Source organism: Oncorhynchus mykiss, chromosome 32 (assembly GCF_013265735.2).
Source record: "Oncorhynchus mykiss isolate Arlee chromosome 32, USDA_OmykA_1.1, whole genome shotgun sequence".
Lineage (NCBI taxonomy): Eukaryota > Metazoa > Chordata > Actinopteri > Salmoniformes > Salmonidae > Oncorhynchus > Oncorhynchus mykiss.
Genome location: NC_050572.1, coordinates 14,017,534 through 14,042,517, shown reverse-complemented (window position 1 = coordinate 14,042,517; position 24,984 = coordinate 14,017,534). Strand labels below are relative to the sequence as shown.

General features: G+C 43.4%; 1 protein-coding gene across 2 annotated transcripts in view; it reads left to right on the top strand.

Annotated features, from left to right (window-relative positions):
- The first annotated feature begins 2,975 nt into the window (after nt 1–2,975).
- The window catches only part of LOC110489382 (collagen alpha-2(IX) chain), a 36,453-nt gene continuing 14,444 nt past the window's right edge, over nt 2,976–24,984 (top strand). The window contains exons 1-21 of one of the 2 annotated variants that reach the window (XM_036971048.1): nt 2,976–3,357; nt 5,086–5,160; nt 6,501–6,536; nt 6,636–6,698; nt 7,448–7,501; nt 8,299–8,334; nt 10,591–10,614; nt 13,851–13,904; nt 14,037–14,090; nt 14,847–14,897; nt 15,664–15,720; nt 15,899–15,952; nt 17,719–17,772; nt 17,952–18,005; nt 19,686–19,739; nt 19,829–19,882; nt 19,997–20,050; nt 20,357–20,410; nt 20,885–20,938; nt 22,091–22,135; nt 22,583–22,636. In XM_036971048.1, coding sequence (XP_036826943.1) covers nt 3,286–3,357; nt 5,086–5,160; nt 6,501–6,536; nt 6,636–6,698; nt 7,448–7,501; nt 8,299–8,334; nt 10,591–10,614; nt 13,851–13,904; nt 14,037–14,090; nt 14,847–14,897; nt 15,664–15,720; nt 15,899–15,952; nt 17,719–17,772; nt 17,952–18,005; nt 19,686–19,739; nt 19,829–19,882; nt 19,997–20,050; nt 20,357–20,410; nt 20,885–20,938; nt 22,091–22,135; nt 22,583–22,636 — 1,107 coding nt within the window. In that variant the 5' untranslated portion in view covers nt 2,976–3,285. Of the gene's footprint in view, nt 3,358–3,810; nt 4,533–5,085; nt 5,161–6,500; nt 6,537–6,635; nt 6,699–7,447; nt 7,502–8,298; nt 8,335–10,590; nt 10,615–13,850; nt 13,905–14,036; nt 14,091–14,846; nt 14,898–15,663; nt 15,721–15,898; nt 15,953–17,718; nt 17,773–17,951; nt 18,006–19,685; nt 19,740–19,828; nt 19,883–19,996; nt 20,051–20,356; nt 20,411–20,884; nt 20,939–22,090; nt 22,136–22,582; nt 22,637–24,984 lie in introns of those variants that run through there. The other variant, XM_036971047.1, reaches the window with a different exon arrangement.

Genomic DNA, 24,984 nt, shown 5'->3' with positions numbered 1-24,984 from the left:
TGTGGGATATTTCAAAATGTTTGGTGGTGATAAATGCAGACAAGTAAACTGTTCTTTAGTTCCAACAGTCTGTGGAATTTCATTTTCCAAAAAGCTACTGGCCACTATCAAGTATCAAAGACATGTCTGAAAACTCGATGAAGGATGGTAGCAAAGATAGCTTCCTGTTGAGGCTTTTCGGCTTCTTCCGTGGGGTTTAAGAGGTGCTGCCACCTACTGGCAGTAGTGATCAACACTTTTCTTCAAGTGGGTGAGGCGGTTTAGGGAGTGGTATTTATTGCTAGAAAGGAACCATTTATATTGCCTCAAATATGTAGTATATTAAATCAATGGTGAAAATGTTGTCTATTTTGGTGCATAATTAATATATCATTAATCTTAAATTGTAAATGATTAGGTGTATCACTTTTTTGTGTCATCCTCAATGATAGTAAATGCATTATCTTCACATATGTGGTTGTATTGTGTTTTTATTTTGACAAATAAATAAAAGCAAATTAAAATCACAACAAAAATAGCTTAAAGCCTCTGACTGGCTATGGTTAGCTGGATGGTGGCAGGCCGAATTTGAGATGAGAGAAATCCCTTGCTATTGTCTTTCAAATTAAATCATGGTTAGATGGGTTGCCTAGGGTTTATAGCTGTCCTCTGAATGGAGGCTAAATGCCAGAAATGCAAAAGCAGCCTGCCAAGGGCTCATAGCGGTCCTATGAGTGGGGCCTTCCCACCAATAATGCAAATCGCCTGGTGAACTGTAAAATCCCCTTGCCTGCTGGCGGTAGGAATCTTAAGTCTTGGGTGTCGGGAAGGGGACCAGCAAGGACATGTTATACAATCTGGGATAAGCATTTTTAGTCATTCAGTTTTTATTGTTATGTTGTTTGTTATGTTTCTTGTGTAGTAAAGATTTCAGCTTTTATTTTCATTGTTTTCTTTCATTTTTTTCCTGTGAAGCACACTGTGTTGCATTCCATGTCTGACATGTGCTGTATAAATAAAGCTTGATTTGATTGTAAAATGTATTGGTTTCTGCCTGTTAAATGCAGAAGCCTACGTCTTTCTGTAAAGTACTGTAGGGTTGATCCTAACCTGAGATAAACATGAACTTGTGCATCATGCATACACTGACGTGCGAAATCTCAGCTAAACTTTGAGTGCAGGGATCTCAAGTTAGAATCCAACCAAAAACATGCATTTGATCGGGAGATAAAATATTGTCCTTGCAGAGCAGTACTGTTCACGCGTCTTACTGCCCTGGTTTATTTCTTTATATTCACTATTATTCCTGAACTTTACATTTGTGACATTTTGGTATTATGGGTGAACTTTCCTCTGGCACGGTTACTCTACTCTCAAAATGGGTTTCATCCACAACAGCTGTCACCTTTGACCTCATTACTTTTGAATGTTTCATGTTTATTCATGTTTACATAGGATAATTCACTCTAGACGAAAGAACATATCATTGTCCTTCAATATCATTATTTTCTATAATGTTGTTCCAAAACACACCACCAGCATAGGGTTAGGTATTAGTGAGCAACCACTGTCCCAACTCTGGAATAATGTGAACTGAATGAACTAGAGATGAAGGAACTAGAGATGAAGGAACTAGAGATGACCAACAGAGAGCAGCATTTCATCAAAGGAGAGAGCAGACTAGATACAGGTAAGATCAACTTGTGAAATACCATCTGCTAAATGTAAGAAGTGACAGCATCTCTACAACATATGGGTGTGTTCGAGCTGCAGTATAGGATTACAAATGGTCCAACTTGTGTTGTTCTGAGCCTTGCTGTTGATAAACCACATTAGAGTCCGACTTTCAGCTGTTGCAGATGCATCTCCCCCGACTTAACTCCTCGACTGTTGTCTGCAGTCAGTTGCTTTTAGCCTTTATACCTGAATCGCGGCAAAGTTGGTTACTCTTTCAGTCACAAAGTCGTTGAAGAGCAACTGCAAAAATATGCAATCGACTGATGTCAAACGTCATAACCTTTGATCACGTGGTTTTTGTAAAGTTCATGCAGTCGTCATGTCTGACAAATGGCCATAATGCAACACACTTGACCGACTTAACAAAAGTGATCTGCTCAAATGCATTCAGTCAGTTTATCATAGAGAAAACTCACTGAGAAAATAGTGAGAGACTCGACACTCCTATGTGAAAGGCTGGCATAGTGCAGAACACACGCACACACACACACACACACACACACACACACACACACACACACACACACACACACACACACACACACACACACACACACACACACACACACACACACACACACACACACACACACACGCACGCACACACACACACACGCACGCACACACACACACACACACACACACACACACACACACACACACACACACACACACACACACACACACACACACAACTGTGAGAGAGGGAGATGTTTGAATGGTATTAAGCCTGTCCAGAAACAAGCCCTAGCTCCTAAGCACTGTTGGAAGAAGTGTATAGATGTAAGAAATATGGCAGAAATTCAAGCCTATCAGAAGGCAAGGTGGAGCTTCTACAATATTGCTTATGGGGCGGAAGTGGGAAAGTTAATGTAGGTTGGGGCATAACACTCACATTTCAGTCACTCAGGAACTCCCCTTCTGCTAGGTAGCAGCTGTGTCCAATCAGTATGTGGGAACCTGGCTGTGCATATTCATGAGCAGCGGCTCTGCTTGTCCAATGAGCTTGTGGGAACCTGTCTATGGGGATGCATTATTCAAAAGTGCAGCTGTGTCAGCCCCCACCCACCATGGCAATGAGCTGTGAGGTGAATGTGTGTGTGTGTGCCTCAGTGTGTCTCTCTCACTGTGTGTGTGTGTCTCTCTGTGTGTGTGTCTGTGTGTGTGTGTCTCTCTCTCTGTGTGTGTGTGTGTGTGTGTGTGTGTGTGTGTGTGTGTGTGTGTGTGTGTGTGTGTGTGTGTGTGTGTGTGTGTGTGTGTGTGTCTGCGTGGTGTGTATGTTTCGGTGTGTGTCTCTGTGTTGGTGTAGGGGGCTTTCAGGAAGTCCTATGTCCACTTGTGCAGGCTGTAGGGCTGGGTTACACCTCTCTCTCATCCCACCCATCCCTCCATCCAACCATTCCTTGACACTACTTTTTGTAGGTGGAATTTTTGGGGCTGCGCACATCCCCCTTTGGATTCCTTACCGTTTCTGTCCCCGGCTTGAAGGAGAGGACAGGGGAGAGGGAGAAAGCGATAGAAGAGAGGATTTAGTACTGAAGAGAGAGAGTGGGAGAGGAGAGAGGGATCATGTCTGGACTCTCGGCAGTGTTGAAGAGCTGGGTCATCCTGCAGACTCTGTGCCTGGCTCTGGCCCAAGTGGTGAGTGGAGTGGACAGGGGAGGTTAGGGCTGTACCCACATTAGGGTGGCTCTGGCTGGCGTATGGTGGGAGAGGGGTCCCCTGAAGAGAGGGACTGGGGGTGGAGGTCTAAGGGGGTTGCTAGGGGAACTGCTGTGCTTGCTTTGGTTTTGTTGTCACACTGGCTAGTGGTGGTTGGAAAACAACATTTTGGAATTGGGTTGTTTCAGAAGAATGAACGATCAGAATGGTGTTTCAGAAGAATGAACGATCAGAATGGTGTTTCAGAAGAATGAACGATCAGAATGGTGTTTCAGAAGAATGAACGATCAGAATGGTGTTTCAGAAGAATGAACGATCAGAATGGTGTTTCAGAAGAATGAACGATCAGAATGGTGTCTCAGAAGAATGAACAATCAGAATGGTGTTTCAGAAGAATGAACGATCAGAATGGTGTTTCAGAAGAATGAACGATCAGAATGGTGTTTCAGAAGAATGAACGATCAGAATGGTGTTTCAGAAGAATGAACGATCAGAATGGTGTTTCAGAACTTGAGTGTTTCATCATCGTCATCGTCATTGTGATGAAGATCAGCTGTGAACTGTGTGTGTTGTGTAATGTGGCATTGTACATGTATCTTCCTACTTTGGACTATGGCCCTTGATTCTGTGGATAGTGATTCTTCCTGAATATGGATGAAGAATGGAACTGTCTCCTTTTTCGTATGGATGGATATTCCTGAACAAAAGTTGGAGTGCATACATAACATGGACCGATTTACCATGTTTTGCCAAAAAGGAGATTCAGGAGAGAACCATAGAGGTATAGATTCAAAACTGGAATTCGGCTGGACACACACACACACACAGGCCGTGTATTCAAGATACCCAGTCAAGACACCCAGTCTCTTTACCACTATTCAAACACACATACCACACGCGGAATGACGGACCTGATGATACCCTCCATCATATCACACCCACCTGCTATCCAATAGAATGTTACCAGTGGATCTATCTGAACAAACAGGATCCTTGTGTGGAATTCCCAACCTTTTTTTCTGAATGATTGGCACTTCTGGAATACATTTCTACACTGCATGAGGATTCTGTGTTGTGACTGGTTGAAGCGGATTGAAATCCATTTAAAAAAGCTGCGTTCCCAAAAGAAGGGGATGGGATGGGAGAGGGTCTTGGTAAACATCCCCAGCCTCATGACATATACAGGATGTGGGATGATTTTCACTTCCATATCAGAAAGAGAACCTCATTCATCAATCCTATTTTTTCTCATGAGCTCTGGATAGTTTTATAAAGGTTTTTAAATCGTTCCATATAGGCTACCAGGGGTATTGGATTTGAATTGGTGTTACATGGTTTATGTAAAAATGTGAGGGTTAGGGGTGATGTTTCTAGGTGATTCAATTACTTTGTGTTTATGATGATTTGGTCTTGTTTATAGGATTTTATTCACATGAAGTGTGATTGAAGTGTGATGACACTTGATAATGTTTGATTGCCTCACATTGTTGTTCTGTCATCAATTAGCACCTGCTCCAAAACTAGCCATGTCTCCATTATCAAAAAGCTTACAATAAAATGGCACAAAAATCCCAAAACTTGCCAGTATGAAAATAACAGGTATCCAATTGAAGGAATGCCAAGAAGTGATACATTCTAAGCCCAAATAATTCTCTAAAAAACCTTTGCACATTTCTAAACCTTCCATTTTGTTCTAATTTCTTCCAGAACGGTCCTCCAGGACCTCAAGGCAATCCCGGTCCGCCCGGTCCCTCTGGCACCCCCGGGTCTGATGGCATTGATGTGAGTATCCCCTCCGCCTCGCCCAGTGCCAACAGGTTGTCACAAAGACAGGCATTGTACCTAACGGAGCACGTTGTGGTAGTAACGCGGTTGTACCACCAGAGGGCGGCACAAAAGAGCGGCACAAAAGAGCTCTGTTTCCCACAGTGAGAGAGGTCTTTGAGTCGGGAGCTTTCCCTCCATCCCAAGAGAGGGGTTTGGACTAATATCGCGGTAATGTGATACCTTTGAGGTATTCTCAGTCTAAGCAAAGCCAGGTTCTGAAAACATGTTGAGAATACAGAATTAGACCATGAATGGAGAAGGAAAACCCCTAATGTGTGAGCCTTGTCCTGTGTGATTCAAAAGGAATGTGATGTGACAAGGTAGGATTGTATCCAATGCGATTAGTAGGAGAGATGTTTCTCCCCCAAAGCCACATAGATATACTGTTAACGTGAATGGTTTAGGATATGTCAATGCCCTCACTGAGTTGGACATAGAAGCTCATTCTCTTTCCAACTAATGGAAGGCTATGGACTGGCAGGTTAATGTTTGATGGGAACATGGATCACCTCTTCTGGGTTGGAACTTGGAATGGAAAGGGCCCCAGGGTCATACATTTATCTGCTATGATATGTGATGTCACCAAAGGGTGGGCTGGAATGGGAGTGCTGTGAAACCCAATTCTCATCAACAGTAGCTGGCTGCAGATAAATCCCAAAAAGTTGTTCACTCCCCCGTGCCCTTATTCACTCTCCGTTGCAGACTTGAGTGGGTTAGGTGTCAGCAATAGCTCCACCTAGTCTCCACTATATTTACCTACCTAGTCCTATCATGATTGGAAAGTTCCCTAACTCCACCTTGAGGGCGGAGTAACCATGAGCTGTCAGTCATGGCTGGATTTTAAAATAAACTTTTTCACCCATCCTCCTCTCCACGTGTGACAAACCGACCCTTGCAGATATGTGAGCGCTACATATGTAGCGCTTACTGTGACTGCAGTGGCATAGGTAGCCTAGTGTGTTGGGTCAGAAACCGCAAGGTTGCTAGATCAAATCCCTGAGCTGACAAGGTCTGTTGTTCTGCCCCTGAACAAGACAGTTAACCCACTGTTCCTAGGCTGCCATTGTAAATAAGAATTTGTTCTTAACTGACTTGCCTAGTGAAATAAAAAATGCAGGAACATTTCATTCACACTGTAATGCTGAACTTCGATACAGATTGAATAGAGCCCAAAGACTTCAACATCTTCTACATAAACTGATTTTCATTCATCAATTTCTAAAAGTAGCTAACATACAACGTCTGAACAAATTGTTAACATCATGTCTCACATTTTGGTTCCTCTCTCTTCACAGGGGGAAAAGGGACCTCCTGGGCCTTCTGGCCCACCAGTAAGTTACTGTGAATGCATGTTCAAGGGTGTTCATGCACCTTACTCAACATCTCTGATGTGTGTGTATACCTGAACATGGCTGTGTCTCTGTTTGTAGGGGTTGAAGGGGGACCCAGGTGAGCCTGGTCCAGATGGAGCTCCCGGAGAGAACGGCATCGACGTAAGTCTTCTATCTATTAGATGCGGAGTGTGTGAGAGATTGAAAAAGGATGAGTTTGTGAAGAACAAGAGAAACAAGAGAAAAATAGAGAGAGAGAAAGAGAGAAAGAAAGAACGAGAGAGAGAAAGAGAGAGAGAGAGAAAGAGAGAAAGAGAGAAAGAGAAAGAGAGAGACAGAGAGAGAGGGAGAAAGAGAGGGAGAGAAAGAGAGAAAGTGTGTGTGTGTTTCAAATCAAATCAAATTTTATTTGTCACATACACATACGCAGATGTTAATGCGAGTGTAGCGAAATGCTTGTGCTTCTAGTTCCGACCATGCAGTGAGTGTGTTTGTGTGTGTGTGTTTGTGTATGTGTGTGTTTGTGTGTTTGTGTGTGTTTGGAGAAACCTCCAGGAAAGAAAAGCCTGATGCATTAATATATTTTAAACAAGCTAGAAAGACTGAGCTTCATGTTGTAATGAATGAAGGTGGCTGTTTTGAGGAAACTTCTTCGCTCTAACCAAGGGACTAGGAAGTCAATCTGCTCGTCCCACAGTCACACACTGAGAGACATTCCACAGGGATTTGTTTTCCTGCTGATTATCTGGACGTGTCAAATCCAATCAGACCACTGTTCCACTGTTATAATGGGAATTTAGGTCTCACGCAGCAATCCCTACCTGCACTTGTTGTATGAGACTAATTCCAAATGAATATTTTTTGTTTCTTCTTTACCCTCGCTCTCTCTCTTCGTCACTCCGTCTCTACAGGGTTTGATGGGAGCAAAGGGAGACGGCGGCCCTATCGGGAACCCTGGACCTAAAGTAAGACGGCGCGTCTCAATAGTCCAAAGGAATGATTCTCAAAGTTGGGTCACGGCTCGGTAGTTTCTGAGTAAAACTTTTTTATTTTTTATTTGAATGAAAAAAGACTCCAGTCTTAACTTAAACAACTTAAACCAGTTAGAAAGCATGTAGAAGGTATAATGAACCTACATTTTAAAATGGTTTCATCTCTGAACTATTTTCCTTCAATCTAAGTATTTTCAATGTAGAGTTATTTGCAGCGCTAAATAGCAGATCGGGCTGATTTAGTGGTCTCAAACCAGTGAGCTTACCAGCATTCTTCATCAACAATATGAGCAATATGGAGTTATTGACAATTAAAAAGGTAGGACTGTTGTTCCCTTGTCATATAATTGCTACATTTACTATCAATATAGCATCAAAAAATGAATTTCCAAGTTGCATTTTGGTAAAAATAAATTGAGAAGCGACTATTTTACTAAGACTGGTTCAATTTGAGTCCAGAGGCTAAACCAGTTGAGGTCCACTGGTCTAAAGTGCCTTCCTTCTTCTCCTCATGGACACCTTTTCTGAATCCTCTCTTTGCTCTGCTCTGGTTGATTGAAAACGTGCCAGAAGTGAACTGGAATGACATCTAGACTACTAGCCTAGGTGCCAGTCTGTTTCAGAACTTAACAACACTAACATTGTGTTACCAAAGCAGAAACAGGCTGTCAACCAGGCTATGTCAGGTCATAGTAATCAGCCATTGGATGTCTGTAGTGAACTGTGAGAGAATAAACCCTCATGTTGTTGTTTATTGTTGTTTTCTACAGGGCCAGCCTGGACCTGGTGGTGAACCTGGACCCACTGTAAGTACTAACAGGCTCAACAGAACCTGAGCACTGTTCAGTACAGACTACATATAACCTGATCACTACAAAACCACAGGGACTAATCCTCCGTCATAAATAGGGCCCAGGGTTTTCCCGCTAGTCATACGGTCTACATAACACTGTCACCACAGCTTTTGGCAGCTGATTCTACAATCACTAGCCTCTTCCACCAGTCATGTACAATCAACCTGGTCTCAGAGCATTTGGTATTATATGTTATACTTTGTATGGTATGTATTAATTAGTGGTTCTCCATCACCCACTTTGTATGATATGCTGCAAATTAAAATGTGCATTATATGTTATGAATTTGCAAAACTTACAACATGTTACAAATTTGCAAAACATGATATGTTATGAATTCTAGCTAGGCGGCTAGGTGGCTAACATTAGCTAGCTCGCTAGGGTTAGGGGTTAGGGTTAGGTGTAGGAGTTAGGTTAAAGGGTTAAGGTTAGGGTTAGGGGTTAGGGTTAGGTGTAGGAGTTAGGTTAAAGGGTTAAGGTTAGGGTTAGGGGTTAGGGTTAGGTGAAGGGTTAACTAACATGCTATGTGGTTGCAAAGTAGCTAAAAAGTAGTAAGTAGTTGAAAAGTTGCTTATTAGCTTAAAACAAATCAAATTGTATTTGTCACATGCGCCGAATACAACTGCTGTAGACCTTACCGTGAAATGCTTAATACAAGCCCTTAACCAACAATGCAGTTTAAGAAGAGTTAAGAAAATATTTACCAAATAATCTAAAGTAAAAAAAATAAAAATAAATCAATAAAAGTAACATTATAAAATAACAATAACGAGGCTATATACAGGGGGCACTGGTACTGAATCAATATGCAGGGGTACAGGCTAGTTGAGGTAATTTGTACATATAGGTAGGGGTAAAGGGACTATGCATAGATAATAAACAGTGAGTAGCAGCAGTGTAAAAACAAAGGGGGGAGGGGTCAATGTAAATAGTCTATGTAGCCATCTGATTAATTGTTCAGCAGTCTTATGGCTTGGTGTTTGAAGCTGTTAAGGAGCATTTTGGACGTAGACTTGGCGCTCCGGTACCGCTTGCCATGCGGTAGCAGAGAGAACACTCTATGACTTGGGTGACTGGAGTATTTGACAACATTTTGGGCCTTCCTCTGACATTGCCTGGTATATAGGTCTGGATGGCAGGAAGCTTGGCCCCAGTGATGTACTGGGGCCGTTCACACTACACTCTGTAGCGCCTTAAAGTCAGATACCGAGTAGTTGCCATACCAGGCGGTGATGCAACCGGTCAGGATGCTCTCGATGGTACAGCTGTAGAACTTTTTTTTCGGGTTTGGGGACCCATGCCAAATCTTTTCATTCTCCTAAGGGGAAAAGGTGTTGTTTTGCCCTCAACTGTCTTTGTGTGAACCATGATAGTTTGTTGGTGATGTGGACACCAAGGAACTTGAAACTCTCTACCCGCTCCACTACAGCCTAGGTTAATGGGGGCTTGTTCGGAACAGGGAGTACAGGAGGAGACTAAGCACGCAAAATGCTAAAGTTGTCCGTGATCAGATTCGAACTCGCAACTTTTGGGTTGCAAGATGTTCGCGTTGTACGCCCACCCATCCACCTCGACGATCCACCCTCCTTTCATTTTAGCTTTAAGTAACCATCTGTCTTATATAACCATACCAAATATAAAATATACTAAATGCAGTGTCTCGGATTTACATACAGAACAATACGAAATGCTCTAGGACCAGGTTGGTATAGTGGGTTCAATAACTCTGATACAGCCAGTCTGTTCTTCTAATGTTTTGGAGTCAGGGTAATCTGATCCTAGATCTGTGGTTAAGAATGAAGTCTTTCTTGCAGGTTGAGAAAGACGACATGTAGTTACAGCAGAATACCACTAGGTGGTGTTATGTAGCTATATTTGACCGACTACTAGAAAAACTACATTGACAGAGTGGAGTCAGTCAGTGATATGCATGGATGAATCACTGAATTAAGTTAATTTCTTTGTTTATATTTCATTTCATCACTTATTATGACACATTGAACACACATTGATTGTCTCAGTCAGGGTTAGCTTGATGCTTGCTGTCTGTATTGTGTTCTGCCTCCGTAGACACAGATGCTCTTAATTGAAATAACAGAAGATAATTGTTTAAACAAATCATACATGACTCATTATGCACATTTGTTTGTGATTATAGGATTATACTTAGACTTAACTAATCTCTAATCCCCTTTTCCCTCTTTGTAGGGACCCGGACTGCCTGGACTGGCTGTAAGTCAGTATTTTTTATTTATAAAGAATTAAGCTAAATATTATTCTGAACTGAATTACACTGGTAGTGTATCCTCTTCTACCCAAAGGATAAATATCCTCCTCTCTATCTATCTATCTATCTATCTATCTATCTATCTATCTATCTATCTATCTATCTATCTATCTATCTATCTATCTATCTATCTATCTATCTATCCCTCTCTCTCCCTGTCTCTCTATCTCTCTGTCTATCTATCTCTGTCTCTCTCTGTCTGTCTCTCTCTCTCTCAATTCAATTCAAGGGGCTTTATTGGCATGGGAAACATGTGTTAACATTGCCAAAGCAAGTGAGGTAGACAACATACAAAAGTGAAATAAAAAATACACATTTACAGTAAACATTACACATACAGAAGTTTCAAAACAATAAAGACATTACAAATGTCATATTATATATATATATCTATATATACAGTGCCTTGCGAAAGTATTCGGCCCCCTTGAACTTTGCGACCTTTTGCCACATTTCAGGCTTCAAACATAAAGATATAAAACGGTATTTTTTTTGTGAAGAATCAACAACAAGTGGGACACAATCATGAAGTGGAACGACATTTATTGGATATTTCAAACTTTTTTAACAAATCAAAAACTGAAAAATTGGGCGTGCAAAATTATTCATCCCCCTTAAGTTAATACTTTGTAGCGTCACCTTTTGCTGCGATTACAGCTGTAAGTCGCTTGGGGTATGTCTCTATCAGTTTTGCACATCCAGAGACTGAACATTTTTCCCATTCCTCCTTGCAAAACAGCTCGAGCTCAGTGAGGTTGGATGGAGAGCATTTGTGAACAGCAGTTTTCAGTTCTTTCCACAGATTCTCGATTGGATTCAGGTCTGGACTTTGACTTGGCCATTCTAACACCTGGATATGTTTATTTTTGAACCATTCCATTGTAGATTTTGCTTTATGTTTTGGATCATTGTCTTGTTGGAAGACAAATCTCCGTCCCAGTCTCAGGTCTTTTGCAGACTCCATCAGGTTTTCGTCCAGAATGGTCCTGTATTTGGCTCCATCCATCTTCCCATCAATTTTAACCATCTTCCCTGTCCCTGCTGAAGAAAAGCAGGCCCAAACCATGATGCTGCCACCACCATGTTTGACAGTGGGGATGGTGTGTTCAGCTGTTTTGCTTTTACGCCAAACATAACGTTTTGCATTGTTGCCAAAAAGTTCAATTTTGGTTTCATCTGACCAGAGCACCTTCTTCCACATGTTTGGTGTGTCTCCCAGGTGGCTTGTGGCAAACTTTAAACAACACTTTTTATGGATATCTTTAAGAAATGGCTTTCTTCTTGCCACTCTTCCATAAAGGCCAGATTTGTGCAATATCCTATCCTATGGACAGAGTCTCCCACCTCAGCTGTAGATCTCTGCAGTTCATCCAGAGTGATCATGGGCCTCTTGGCTGCATCTCTGATCAGTCTAGTGGTCTGATACTCCTTCCATTTCAATATTATCGCTTGCACAGTGCTCCTTGGGATGTTTAAAGCTTGGGAAATCTTTTTGTATCCAAATCCACAACAGTATCTCGGACCTGCCTGGTGTGTTCCTTGTTCTTCATGATGCTCTCTGCGCTTTTAACGGACCTCTGAGACTATCACAGTGCAGGTGCATTTATACGGAGACTTGATTACACACAGGTGGATTGTATTTATCATCATTAGTCATTTAGGTCAACATTGGATCATTCAGAGATCCTCACTGAACTTATGGAGAGAGTTTGCTGCACTGAAAGTAAAGGGGCTGAATAATTTTGCACGCCCAATTTTTCAGTTTTTGATTTGTTAAAAAAGTTTGAAATATCCAATAAATGTCGTTCCACTTCATGATTGTGTCCCACTTGTTGTTGATTCTTCACAAAAAAAATACAGTTTTATATCTTTATGTTTGAAGCCTGAAATGTGGCAAAAGGTCGCAAAGTTCAAGGGGGCCGAATACTTTCGCAAGGCACTGTATATATATATATATATATATATATATATATATATATATATATATATATATATATATATATATATATGTATGTATATACAGTGTTGTAACAATGTACAATGGTTAAAGTACACAAGGGAAAATAAATAACCACAAATATGGGTTGTATTTACATGGCACACTGTGGAATTTCACCCAGTAGATATGGGAGTTCATCAAAATTGGATTTGTTTTCGAATTCTTTGTGGGTCTGTGTAATCTGATGGAAATATGTCTCTCTAATATGGTCATACATTGGGCAGGAGGTTAGGAAATGCAGCTCAGTTTCCACCTCATTTTGTGGGAAGTGTGCACATAGCCTGTCTTCTCTTGAGAGCCATGTCTGCCTACGGCGGCCTTTCTCAATAGCAAGGCTATGCTCACTGAGTCTGTGCATAGTCAAAGCTTTCCTTAATTTTGGGTCAGTCACAGTGGTCAGGTATTCTGCCACTGTGTACTCTCTGTTTAGGGCCAAATAGCATTCTAGTTTCTCTTTTTTTATTATTAATTCTTTCCAATGTGTCAAGTAATTATCTTTTTGTTTTCTCATGATTTGGTTGGGTCTAATTGTGTTGCTGTCTTGGGTCTCTGTAGGGTGTGTTTGTGTTTGCAAACAGAGCCCCAGGACCAGCTTGCTTAGGGGACTCTTCTCCAGGTTCATCTCTCTGTAGGTGATGGCTTTGTTATGGAAGGTTTGGGAATCACTTATTTTTAGATGGTTGTAAAATTTTAAAGGATTTTGATAATTTGTTCTACGTTGTACACGGATATTTTTGCAGAATTCTGCATGCAGAGTCTCAATTTGGTGTTTGTCCCATTTTGTGAATTACTGGTTGGTGAGCGGACCCCAGACCTCACAACCATAAAGGGCAATGGGTTCTATAACTGATTCAAGTATTTTTAGCCAAATCCTAATTGGTATGTTGAATTTTATGTTCCTTTTGATGGCATAGAATGCCCTTCTTGCCTTGTTTCTCAGATCGTTCACAGCTTTGTGAAAGTTACCTGTGGCGCTGATGTTTAGGCCAAGGTATGTATAGTTTGTGATCTAGGGCAACGGTGTCTAGATGGAATTTGTTTTCGTGGTCCTGGCGACTGGACCTTTTTTGGAACACTGTTATTTTTGTCTTACTGAGATTTACTGACAGGGTCCTGGACTGGCATAATCTCTCTCTCTCTCTCTCTCTCTCTCTCTCTCTCTCTCTCTCTCTCTCTCTCTAGGGAGCCCCAGGCCCAATCGGCCTTCCCGGTGAGATTGGACAGACTGGACCTACGGTAAGACCCTCACCATTGTTGTCGAAGAAGACCGTTGTTGTCTTATGTCTGATAGCACACGTTATGTAATATGTTAGATACTCTTTATCGCTCATCTAATTCCCACCCTCGTTTTCCTCCCACTTCTCTCAGGGCATATTGGGAGAACCTGGCCCTCCAGGAATTCCAGGACCCCCAGGAAAACCAGTATGTTTACATCTAGAACCAGCAAGAAACCAGTAAATAAACACTTAGAACTAGTAAATACCAGTAAGTACACACCTAAAACCAGCAATAACCCAGTAAACAAACATCTAGTATTAGTAAAAACCAGCAAGGACACACCTAGCACTAGAAACCAGCCACTTAAAATCACCAAGAAACCAGGAAAATGTAGTAAGAAACCAGTAACTTAACGCAAAATAACAACGTTTAGTTACAAGCAAGAAACCAGTGTTCCAGCAATAACCCAGTAATCCCAGTCCAGATGACCACCACATTCTCAGTGTAGCAGAGCAGCTCAATGAAACATCAACTCTACATTGAGCAGTGTGTGTATCTTAGCTCCCCAGTCTATTCTACAAGGTATACAGTATCTCTCTCCATGAGGGATTTCAGGTGGGGAGCAGCCTGATAGAGTGATGCTCCCAGCCATGGGGAGTCTATTTGTTTTGGTTTACCGGTGTTGCAGAGTAAATATATTCCCATTAGATCTGTCTCCCCTGTCTCATCTCACTGCTCCCTGCATACCTCAGCCCAGGGAGGCATGCTTTACTCTAATTCAGTATACACACACTCAGAACAGCTGCCCCGGCACTGTGTTTAACAAACTATCTGTATCTGTTTTCCTTCCGCTTTCTTTCTTTCTTTCTTTCTTTCTTTCTTTCTTTCTTTCTTTCTTTCTTTCTTTCTTTCTTTCTTTCTTTCTTTCTTTCTTTCTCCCCATTCTCAATCTGTCTCCAGGGTCCTCCAGGGAAGTTCTTGGGAGGAGAGGAGGGCAGTGCAGACTTCCAGGTAAGATCCCTCCACACCTCCACCCATCCTCATCGTTTATCTCTTATCTTTGTACCTGTTCTAGTCTATTGCAGCGTTCTGGCCTTGCCCCTTGGATAGCTCCTTTCCTCTGGCTTAATACCTTACAGTTGACCCTAATTAAGCCTTACAAAGCAGTAACTCCTAACCCAAAGCCTATAGGATCCATCCTCAAACCTAGAGCTCCTGGCAATCTGGTTGTAGCTTGTGATATATAGACACAGAACTTTCCGGTACGCTGTCACTAAACCCCTATCGGTACAAGTCCTAAGTCAAGTCCTATGCTGAGTGCCCAACATAGGGGAGATAAATTCCACTCCTCTGTTCTCCTCCCTATCTCTCATTAGAGATAGGGGCTTTGTCACTGAGACGGTTTACGCTCTTGCTCTCATCCCTCTCTCTCCTTTCATCTAACACCGAAAGAGGATTCCCAGTCCTCCTTCGATCCCCTCTCTCCCTTCATTCATGTCCCTCTTTCATCCCTCCCTTAGTCTTCTACTTAATCCAAGTCCCTCATAATGTGATGCCCTGCTGGGGATTTGACACCCATAGAAAAAGAGAGTCAGCACACTGATCAATTGGCCACTTTGTTTGCTTTTGGCTGAGAAACAGACTCAATTATACTTAGAATTTTACTTTGGTGTTCTTCTCACTCTCCTTCCCCCCTCGACCCTTCATCCTCTCTCTCTCTCTCTCTCTCTCTCTCTCTCTTTCTCTCTCTCTCTCTCTCACCCCTCTCTCTCCATAGTGTCCAATCAACTGCCCAGCAGGGCCTAAGGGTCCCCAGGGTCTGCAGGGGGTCAAGGTATGTGAGTCCTCATCATGAGAAAAACTAGATATTTACCCATCAAGACCTGAAATAAGGTTATTCTGTCATCTGTGTACAGTATTCCTGTTGGTGGAGTTGTAATTCATCAACTGAATAAATAGTTCATGATTGATTGATTGTTATATCTGTAAACTAACTAACTGTTCTGTTCTAGGGACACAAAGGTCGTGCTGGTGTGCTGGGAGAGCCTGGCAGCATTGGGAAACTGGTGAGTCCTAAATAGTCTGTCTATCTGACCGGATGACTGTCTGTTTCTTTATGTTTCATTCTATCTGTGTTTTGATCCGGGATCTATCTGAAGCATTTATATTTAAAAACAAAATCTTACAATACTTCAGGGGTGTGAAAAGCAGTCTTTTTCATGCTTCCAATAAAACACACACACATGACCAGTAGATGAAGCAGGCTTAGCGCTAATGAGGCACGACTGGCACTAATCTGGGTGTGATTAGTCAGGCCTGGTCCGGGCAGCCAGGCATCACGCAGCGAGCCCAGATGAAAGGGATGGTTGAGAGCCAGGTACATGTGGAGTGGATAAGAGAGTGGGTGTTAGAGTGGCCGACTAGGCCTGAAGCATTAAGCATAACTAATGAGCCCCAGTAGTACCTGAGACACTCTTTCAGCCAGGAAGGTTTAGCACCTGATCTGCACTCTGCCTGTCTGAATGACTGACTGACTGACTGACTGTCTGTCTGTCTGTTTCAGTCTGGCTATGCTGATCACAGCTCAGTTAGACAGAGACACTCCCTGGCCATCACACAGAGAACACTCCCTGGCAATCACACAGAGAACACTCCCTGGCCATCATACAGAGAACACTCCCTGGCCATCATACAGAGAACACTCCCTGGTATCACACAGAGTACACTCCCTGGCCATCATACAGAGAACACTCCCTGGCCATCATACAGAGAACACTCCCTGGCCATCATACAGAGTACACTCCCCGGCCATCATACAGAGAACACTCCCTGGCCATCATACAGAGAACACTCCCTGGCCATCATACAGAGTACACTCCCCGGCCATCATACAGAGAACACTCCCTGGCCATCACACAGAGAACACTCCCTGATATCACACAGAGAACACTCCCTGGTATCACACAGAGAACACTCCCTGGTATCACACAGAGTAGACTCCCTGGCCATCATACAGAGAACACTCCCTGGCCATCATAAAGAGTACACTCACTGGCCATCACACAGAGAACACTCCCTGGCCATCATATAGAGTACACTCCCCGGTATCACACAGAGAACACTCCCTGGTATCACACAGATAACACTCCCCGGTATCACACAGAGTAGACTCCCTGGCCATCATACAGAGTACACTCCCTGGCCATCGTACAGAGTACACTCCCTGGCCATCACACAGAGTACACTCCCTGGCCATCATACAGAGAACACTTTCTTCTACTGGCTTCAGTTGGCTCTCATTTACTGAGGAGTTATGTAGTATCAGAAGTTACAGCTCACGATAGATACATGCATGAAATGTTATTGTCACACTTTTAATTTATTTTTGTCTCTCATTGTCTGTCTGTCTGTCTGTCTGTCTGTCTGTCTGTCTGTCTGTCTGTCTGTCTGTTTGTCTGTCTGTCTGCCTGTCTGCCTGTCTGCCTGTCTGCCTGTCTGCCTGTCTGTCTGCCTGCCTGTCTGTCTGTCTGTCTGTCTGTCTCTCTGTCTGTCTGTCTGTCTGTCTGCCTGTCTGCCTGTCTGTCTGTCTGCCTGTCTGTCTATCTGTCTGTCTGCCTGTCTGCCTGTCTGTCTGTCTGTCTGTCTGTCTGTCTGTCTGTCTGTCTCTCTCTCTGTCTCTCTGTCTGTCTCTCTGTCTGCCTGTCTGCCTGCCTGTCTCTCTGTCTGTCTGCCTGTCTGCCTGCCTGTCTGCCTGTCTGTCTGTCTGTCTGTCTGTCTGTCTGTCTCTCTCTCTCTCTCTCTCTCTCTCTCTCTCTTTTTCTCTCTTTCTCAGGGTACGAAGGGAGAGGTCGGCATCTCTGGTGAGCAGGGAATCCCAGGACCCCCGGTAACGACCTTTATCTATGTTAACAATGTTATGTATACATTATAGTACAGCAATATGGTCAGAGCACATATGTTGTTAGAATGTTGTGAGAATAAAATACAGATGTTAAGTCATTTTTACTCGTGCAACGTTGACAGAACGTCCTTTATTTCAACTCTCGCTTTCTCTCCATCTCATAGGGTCCTATGGGATTGAGGGGTTACCCAGGAATGATGGGCCCCAAGGCAGAGGCGGTAAGTTACAACACACCTCTCTACCTCCTTTACCACACTCTCTCCATCCCCCACATCCCTCCTCCCCTGGTTTCTTTCTATCTGCACTATAAACACTACCTGTTACCTTCTAAGGGGACATTTGGAAAGAATTCAAAATCTCTCTTTTCTCTCACTCAATCCCTCCCTGTCTCTCTTTCTTCTCTCTCATGTGCTCTCTCTCTCTCTCTCTCTCTCTCTTGCTTTCTCTAATGAGAAAGGGTTGTCTGGGATCACTGTTCCTCCATCTGTAGTTAATGATCCAGGAAGGCCATCCATCTTAGCATTAGCATTAGCTGTGTTAGTCAAGTTAGCGCCCAGGCTAGGTGCCAAGCAGAATGCCTGGCTGTTGGTGTGTAGCGCTAAGTGCAAATCATCCTTTTATCACAGTGGTTAGGATCTTTGCGCTCGTTAGCATGCCCCATAGACACTGAAGGAAATTATAATAAATCAAAGAACAACAACTTCTGAAGATGTGTTACACTTGCTAAAGTACCACAATCTTCTTCTGAAAGATAGACATAGACTATCTTCAGAACACAGCTTACCTTCAGACATAGTCTACCTTCACACACAGTCTACCTTCAGACACAGTCTACCTTCAGAACACAGTCTACCTTCAGACACAGTCTACCTTCAGAACACAGTCTACCTTCAGAACACAGTCTACCTTCAGAACACAGTCTACCTTCAGACACAGTCTACCTTCAGACACAGTCTACCTTCAGACACAGCTTACCAAACCCTGTGGAACTATGTAGGCTTTATTGTAACTTCAGAGATTCTTGTAAGAGTAGACACACACAAGTGACTAGCCATTTATTACCATCAAATCAAATCAAATGTATTTATATAGCCCTTCGTACATCAGCTGATATCTCAAAGTGCTGTACAGAAACCCAGCCTAAAACCCCAAACAGCAAGCAATGCAGGTGTAGAAGGAAAAACTCCCTAGAAAGGCCAAAACCTAGGAAGAAACCTAGAGAGGAACCAGGCTATGTGGGGTGGCCAGTCCTCTTCTGGCTGTGCCGGGTGGAGATTATAACAGAACATGGCCAAGATGTTCAAATGTTCATAAATGACCAGCATGGCCCAATAATAATAAGGCAGAACAGTTTAAACTGGAGCAGCGGCACGGCCAGGTGGACTGGAGACAGCAAGGAGTTATCATGTCAGGTAGTCCTGAGGCATGGTCCTAGGGCTCAGGTCCTCCGAGAGAGAGAAAGAAAGAGAGAAAGAGAGAATTAGAGAGAGCACACTTAAATTCACACAGGACACCGAATAGGAAAGGAGAAGTACTCCAGATATAACAAACTGACCCTAGCCCCCCGACACATAAACTACTGCAGCATAAATACTGGAGGCTGAGACAGGAGGGGTCAGGAGACACTGTGGCCCCATCCGAGGACACCCCCGGACAGGGCCAAACAGGAAGGATATAACCCCACCCACTTTGCCAAAGCACAGCCCCCACACCACTAGAGGGATATCTTCAACCACCAACTTACCATCCTGAGACAAGGCCGAGTATAGCCCACAAAGATCTCCGCCACGGCACAACCCAAGGGGGGGGGGGGGGGGGGGGGGGGGGTTGCCTTTCATCTACTTCCTGAAATGCTAATGAGCAGGAAGTGACTAATTCTCCTTTCCTATCTCTCGCAGGGCCCTCGTGGTTACAAGGGCATCAATGGACCAGTTGGCCAACCTGGACCCCCAGTAAGTATCCAGGAGACTGATATTTGACATTGTGAGTTGATGGGTCTAATTGATCAATCTCATCAGAAGTGTTTGTCTCTCCTCTGTAGGGTGAGGAGGGACCTCAGGGACCACCTGGAGAGGCTGGGGAGAAAGGAGATTTAGTGAGTATTTTACCTAACAGCTATCCATCTTCTCATCAGTGTCTAACTTAATCACACGGATTATGATGATTATGATAGAGGTGTTGTTGATGAAGATAATGATGTTTCTTACAGGGTGGTCGAGGTATCAAGGGCCCACAAGGAGCTGTTGGCAAGAAGGGAGAGAACGTGAGTGAACAAACACACTTCTATAATCACAATATTGTCTGGTATCTTCTGTTACTACAATATAACACAGTCTGCTGTTCACACTATGTTCTGTTATCTTCTAGTACTACAATACAACACAGTCTGCTGTTCACACTATGTTCTGGTATCTGCTAGTACTACAATATAACACAGTCTGCTGTTCACACTATGTTCTGTTATCTTCTAGTACTACAATAAAACACACATATCTACTGTGTAGTAATAATAGTGTTGGAGACATGGTTGGCCATACAGTATCATGTTAACTGATGTCTGGTGTTTCAGGGTCTGCCTGGTATCGATGGAAAGGATGGCACTCCTGGCATCCCTGGAATCAAGGTAAGGCCTGGTGTATATTTCATCTATGCACCTGTCCCTGTATCCTAGCTGGATTATTGGTGATGATGGTGATGATGATGATGATGATAGTGAGGATGATGATAATGCTGTTTATCATAGTGATGATAGTGATGATGATAATGGTATTGATGATAGTGATGATGATGATGATGATAGTGGTGATAATGATTATGATGATGATGACGATGATGCTGTTGATGATAGTGATGGTAATCCTGATGATGCTTATGATTGTGATGATGGTGGTGCTGATGATATTTATGATAGTGATGATGATGATGATAGTGGTGATAGTGATGGTGATGATTATGATGATGATGATGCTGTTGATGGTAGTGATGATGATACTGTTGATGATAGTGATGGTAATCATGATGATGATGATGGTGGTGTTGATGATAGTTATGATGATAGTGATGATAATGATGAGTCTCTTCTTCTTCTTCTCTGCAGGGTGCCCCAGGGCAGGCTGGGAGGCCTGGTGGTCCCGGTCACCAGGGAACAGCAGTTAGTAACACATTTAGTATCAACTGTATGTGTACACGTGTGTGTGTGTGTGCGTGTGTGAGTGTGTGTACATTGCGGTGTGTTTGTGAGAGAAAGAGAGAGAGAGACCACCATCTAATATCCACTATAATTATCCCATCATTATTTATGATTATGTGTGAGAGAGAGAGAGAGAGAGAGAGAGAGAGATTAACCTCAGTTAGTCCATGTAAACAAGCTCTAAACCCTCATTGTCGCCCAGAACACGCAAAGGGTCTTCTCACCACCATAAATCACCCCCCACCTGCACAGAACCCAAAAAAACAGAAAGAGCAACGTTTTGCTGTGAATTATGTGTGTGTGTGTGTGTGTGTGTGTATGTGTGTGTCCAGTGTGTGTGTGTGTGTTTTCTGGGCAAGTGTCCAGCTTGACTCTTTGACTCAAGCCATTTTGGAATTTAAACCACCTTGAAATTGCTGCTTCTCTCCACCAGTGGGCGATTCCTCATAACAAGTGTGTGTGTGTGTGTGTGTCTGTGTGGTGTCTGTGTGGTGTGTGTGTGTGTGTCTGTGTGATGTGTGTGTCTGTGTGGTGTGTGTGTGTGCCTGTGTGGTGTGTGTTTGTGTGTCTGTGTGGTGTGTGTGCCTGTGTGGTGTCTGTATGGTGTGTGTGTCTGTGTGGTGTGTGTGTCTGTGTGGTGTGTGTGTTTGAGAGAGAGATAGAAAGGTAATGAGAGTGGGATTTCAATGATACACACTATCAAAGTGTGACATTAACACAGCCACACTTTTAACACTGGCACTTAGTTTATCACCTACTTAGCCACACACACACACACACACACACACACACACACACACACACACACACACACACACACACACACACACACACACACACACACACACACACACACACACACACACACACACACACACACAGCAGTGACTCTTACCTTTGTACCACATTGTCCATTGTCTCCAGGCAGACCAGGTGCTCCCTGTGAACGCAGATTAGTGAGATAACGAGGCTGTATACTCACAACACAGCTAGCTACATGTACATGAAAACCTTTTGGACAGTCACCTGTAAAGTAGAAACATAGAATAAGGGGTCACTTAGAAGTCCTTTATTTGACCTTTGACCTACTCTTTGGCCTTGTCTCACTCATAGGGTTTGCCTGGCAGCCCCGGAACCAAGGGTGGACCTGGAGGCAAGGTAAGGCTGAGACCGTCTCCCCCCTGTTTTGTTGTCCTACTGCTTGAGCACAATAATACAGAACAATACAAACTAAAACACAAACTAAGACAACGGAAGCTACTCCCTCAACTGATAACGGCAGGTAGCCTAGTGGTTAGAGGGGCGGCAGGTAGCCTAGTGGTTAGAGGGGCGGCAGGTAGCCTAGTGGTTAGAGGGGCGGCAGGTAACCTAGTGGTTAGAGGGGCGGCAGGTAACCTAGTGGTTAGAGCATTGGACTTGTAACCGAAAGGTTGCAAGATTGAATCCCTGAGCTGACAAGGTAAACATCTGTTGCTCTGCCCCTGAACAAGGCAGTTAACCAACTGTTCCTAGGCTATCATTGAAAATAAGAGTTTGTCCCTAGTTGACTTGCCTAGCTAAATAAAGGTACAAAAAAAGACAACTTCATGTTCTGTTTCCTTTCAGGGAGAGCCTGGTCCCAGAGGTCATGTTGGAATGTCTGGTGCCCCAGGACCTCAGGTAGGCCACCTGCCCATATGTAGTGCATGTTTGTTTTCCTCACACCAGACTACAGATTGTTATTGTGACTGTTGTTAGCCTCACTCTCAACTCAAATCAATTCAAGGGGCTTTATTTGCATGGGAAACATATGTTAACATTGCCAAAGCAACTGAAGTAGATAATAAACAAGAGTGAAATAAACAATAAAAATGAACGGTAAACTTTAGACTCACAGAAGTTCCAAAATAATAAAGACATTTCAAATGTCATATTATGTCTATATACAGTGTTGTAACGATGTGTAAATGGTTAGAGTACAAAAGAGAAAATAAATAAGAATCGGTTGTATTTACAATGGTGTTTGTTCTTCACTGGTTGCCCTTTTCTCATGGCAACAGCTCACAACTGTGGAATTTCACCCAGTAGATATGGGAGTTAATCATAATTGCGTTTGTTTTCAATTCAAATCAAATCAAAGTTTATTTGTCACGTGCGCCGAATACAACAGGTGTAGACCTTAGAGTGAAATGCTTAATTACAGGCTCTAACCAATAGTGCAAAAAGGTTTTAGGTGAACAATAGGTAAGTAAAGAAATACAACAACAGTAAAAAGACTAAATACAGTAGCGAGGCTATAAAAGTAGAGAGGCTACATACAGACACCGGTTAGTCAGGCTGATTGATGTAGTATGTACATGTAGATATGGTTAAAGTGACTATGAATATATGATGAACAGAGAGTAGCAGTAGTGTAAAGAGGGGTTGGTGGGTGGCGGGTGGTGGGACACAGTGCAGATAGCCCGGTTAGCACTGGTTGGTGGGCCCAATTGAGGTAGTATGTACATGAATGTATAGTTAAAGTGTCTATGCCTACATGATAAACAGAGAGTAGCAGCAGCGTAAAAAGAGGGTTTGGGGGGGCACACAACGCAAATAGTCCGGGTAGCCATTTGATTACCTGTTCAGGAGTCTTATGGCTTGGGGGTAAAAACTGTTGAGAAGCCTTTTTGTCCTAGACTTGGCACTCCAGTACTGCTTGCCAAGCGGTAGAAGAGAGAACAGTCTATGACTGGGGTGGCTGGGGTCTTTGACAATTTGTAGGGCCTTCCTCTGACACCGCCTGGTGTAGAGGTCCTGGATGGCAGGCAACTTAGCACCAGTGATGTACTGGGCCGTACCCACTACCCTCTGTAGTGCCTTGCGGTTGGAGGCCGAGCAATTGCCATACCAGGCAGTGATGCAGCTGTAGAATGTTTTGAGGATCACAGGACCCATGCCGAATCTTTTTAGTTTCCTGAGTTTCCTGAGGGGGAATCACGACTGTCTTGGTGTGTTTGGACCGTTCTAGTTTGTTGTTGATGTAGACACCAAGGAACTTGAAGCTCTCAACCTGCTCCACTACAGCACCGTCGGTGAGAATGGGGACGTGCTCGGTCCTCCTTTTCCTGCAGTCCACAATCATCTCCTTTGTCTTGGTTACGTTGAGGGATAGGCTGTTATTCTGGCGCCACCCGGCCAGGTCTCTGACCTCCTCCCTATAGGCAGTCTCGTCGTTGTCGGTGATCAGGCCTACCACTGTTGTGTCGTCTGCAAACTTAATGATGGTGTTGGAGTCATGCCTGGCCATGCAGTCGTTGGTGAACAGGGAGTACAAGAGGGGACTGAGTACACACCCCTGGGGAGCTCCAGTGTTGAGGATCAGCGTGGCAGATGTGTTGCTTTGTGGATCTGTGTAATCTGATGGAAATATATGTCTCTGATATGGCCATACATTTGTCAGGAGGTTAGGAAGTGCAGCTCAGTTTCCACCTTATTTTTCTGGAGAGCCAGGTCTACCCCCGCAGGCTTTCTCAATAGCAAGGCTATGCTTACTTAGTGTCATGCCCTGACCTCAGAGAGCCTTTTTATTTCTCTATTTGGTTAGGTCAGGGTGTGATTTGGGTGGGCATTCTAGTTTGTCTGTTTCTTTGTTGGCCGGGTGTGATTCCCAATCAGAGGCAGCTGTCTATCGTTGTCTCTGATTGGGAATCATACTTAGGCAGCCTTTTTTCCCACCTGTGTTTGTGGGTAATTATTTATTTTCTGTGAGTGTTTGTGTGCGCCACGGTTGCGTCACGTTCGGTTTCTGTTTACCTGTTTTTTGTGAAAGTTTCACTCCAATTAAAGATGTGGAATGACATGCACGCTGAGCCTTGGCTAATTTATGACAGGGAGTTTGAAGACAGCGAGCGTGACATTTAGTCTGTACATAGTCAAAGCTTTCCTTAAGTTTGGGTCAGTCACTGTGGTCAGGTATTCTGCCACTGTGTTCTCTGTTTAGGGCCAAATAGCATTCTAGTTTGCTCTGTTTTTTGGGGAGAATTCTT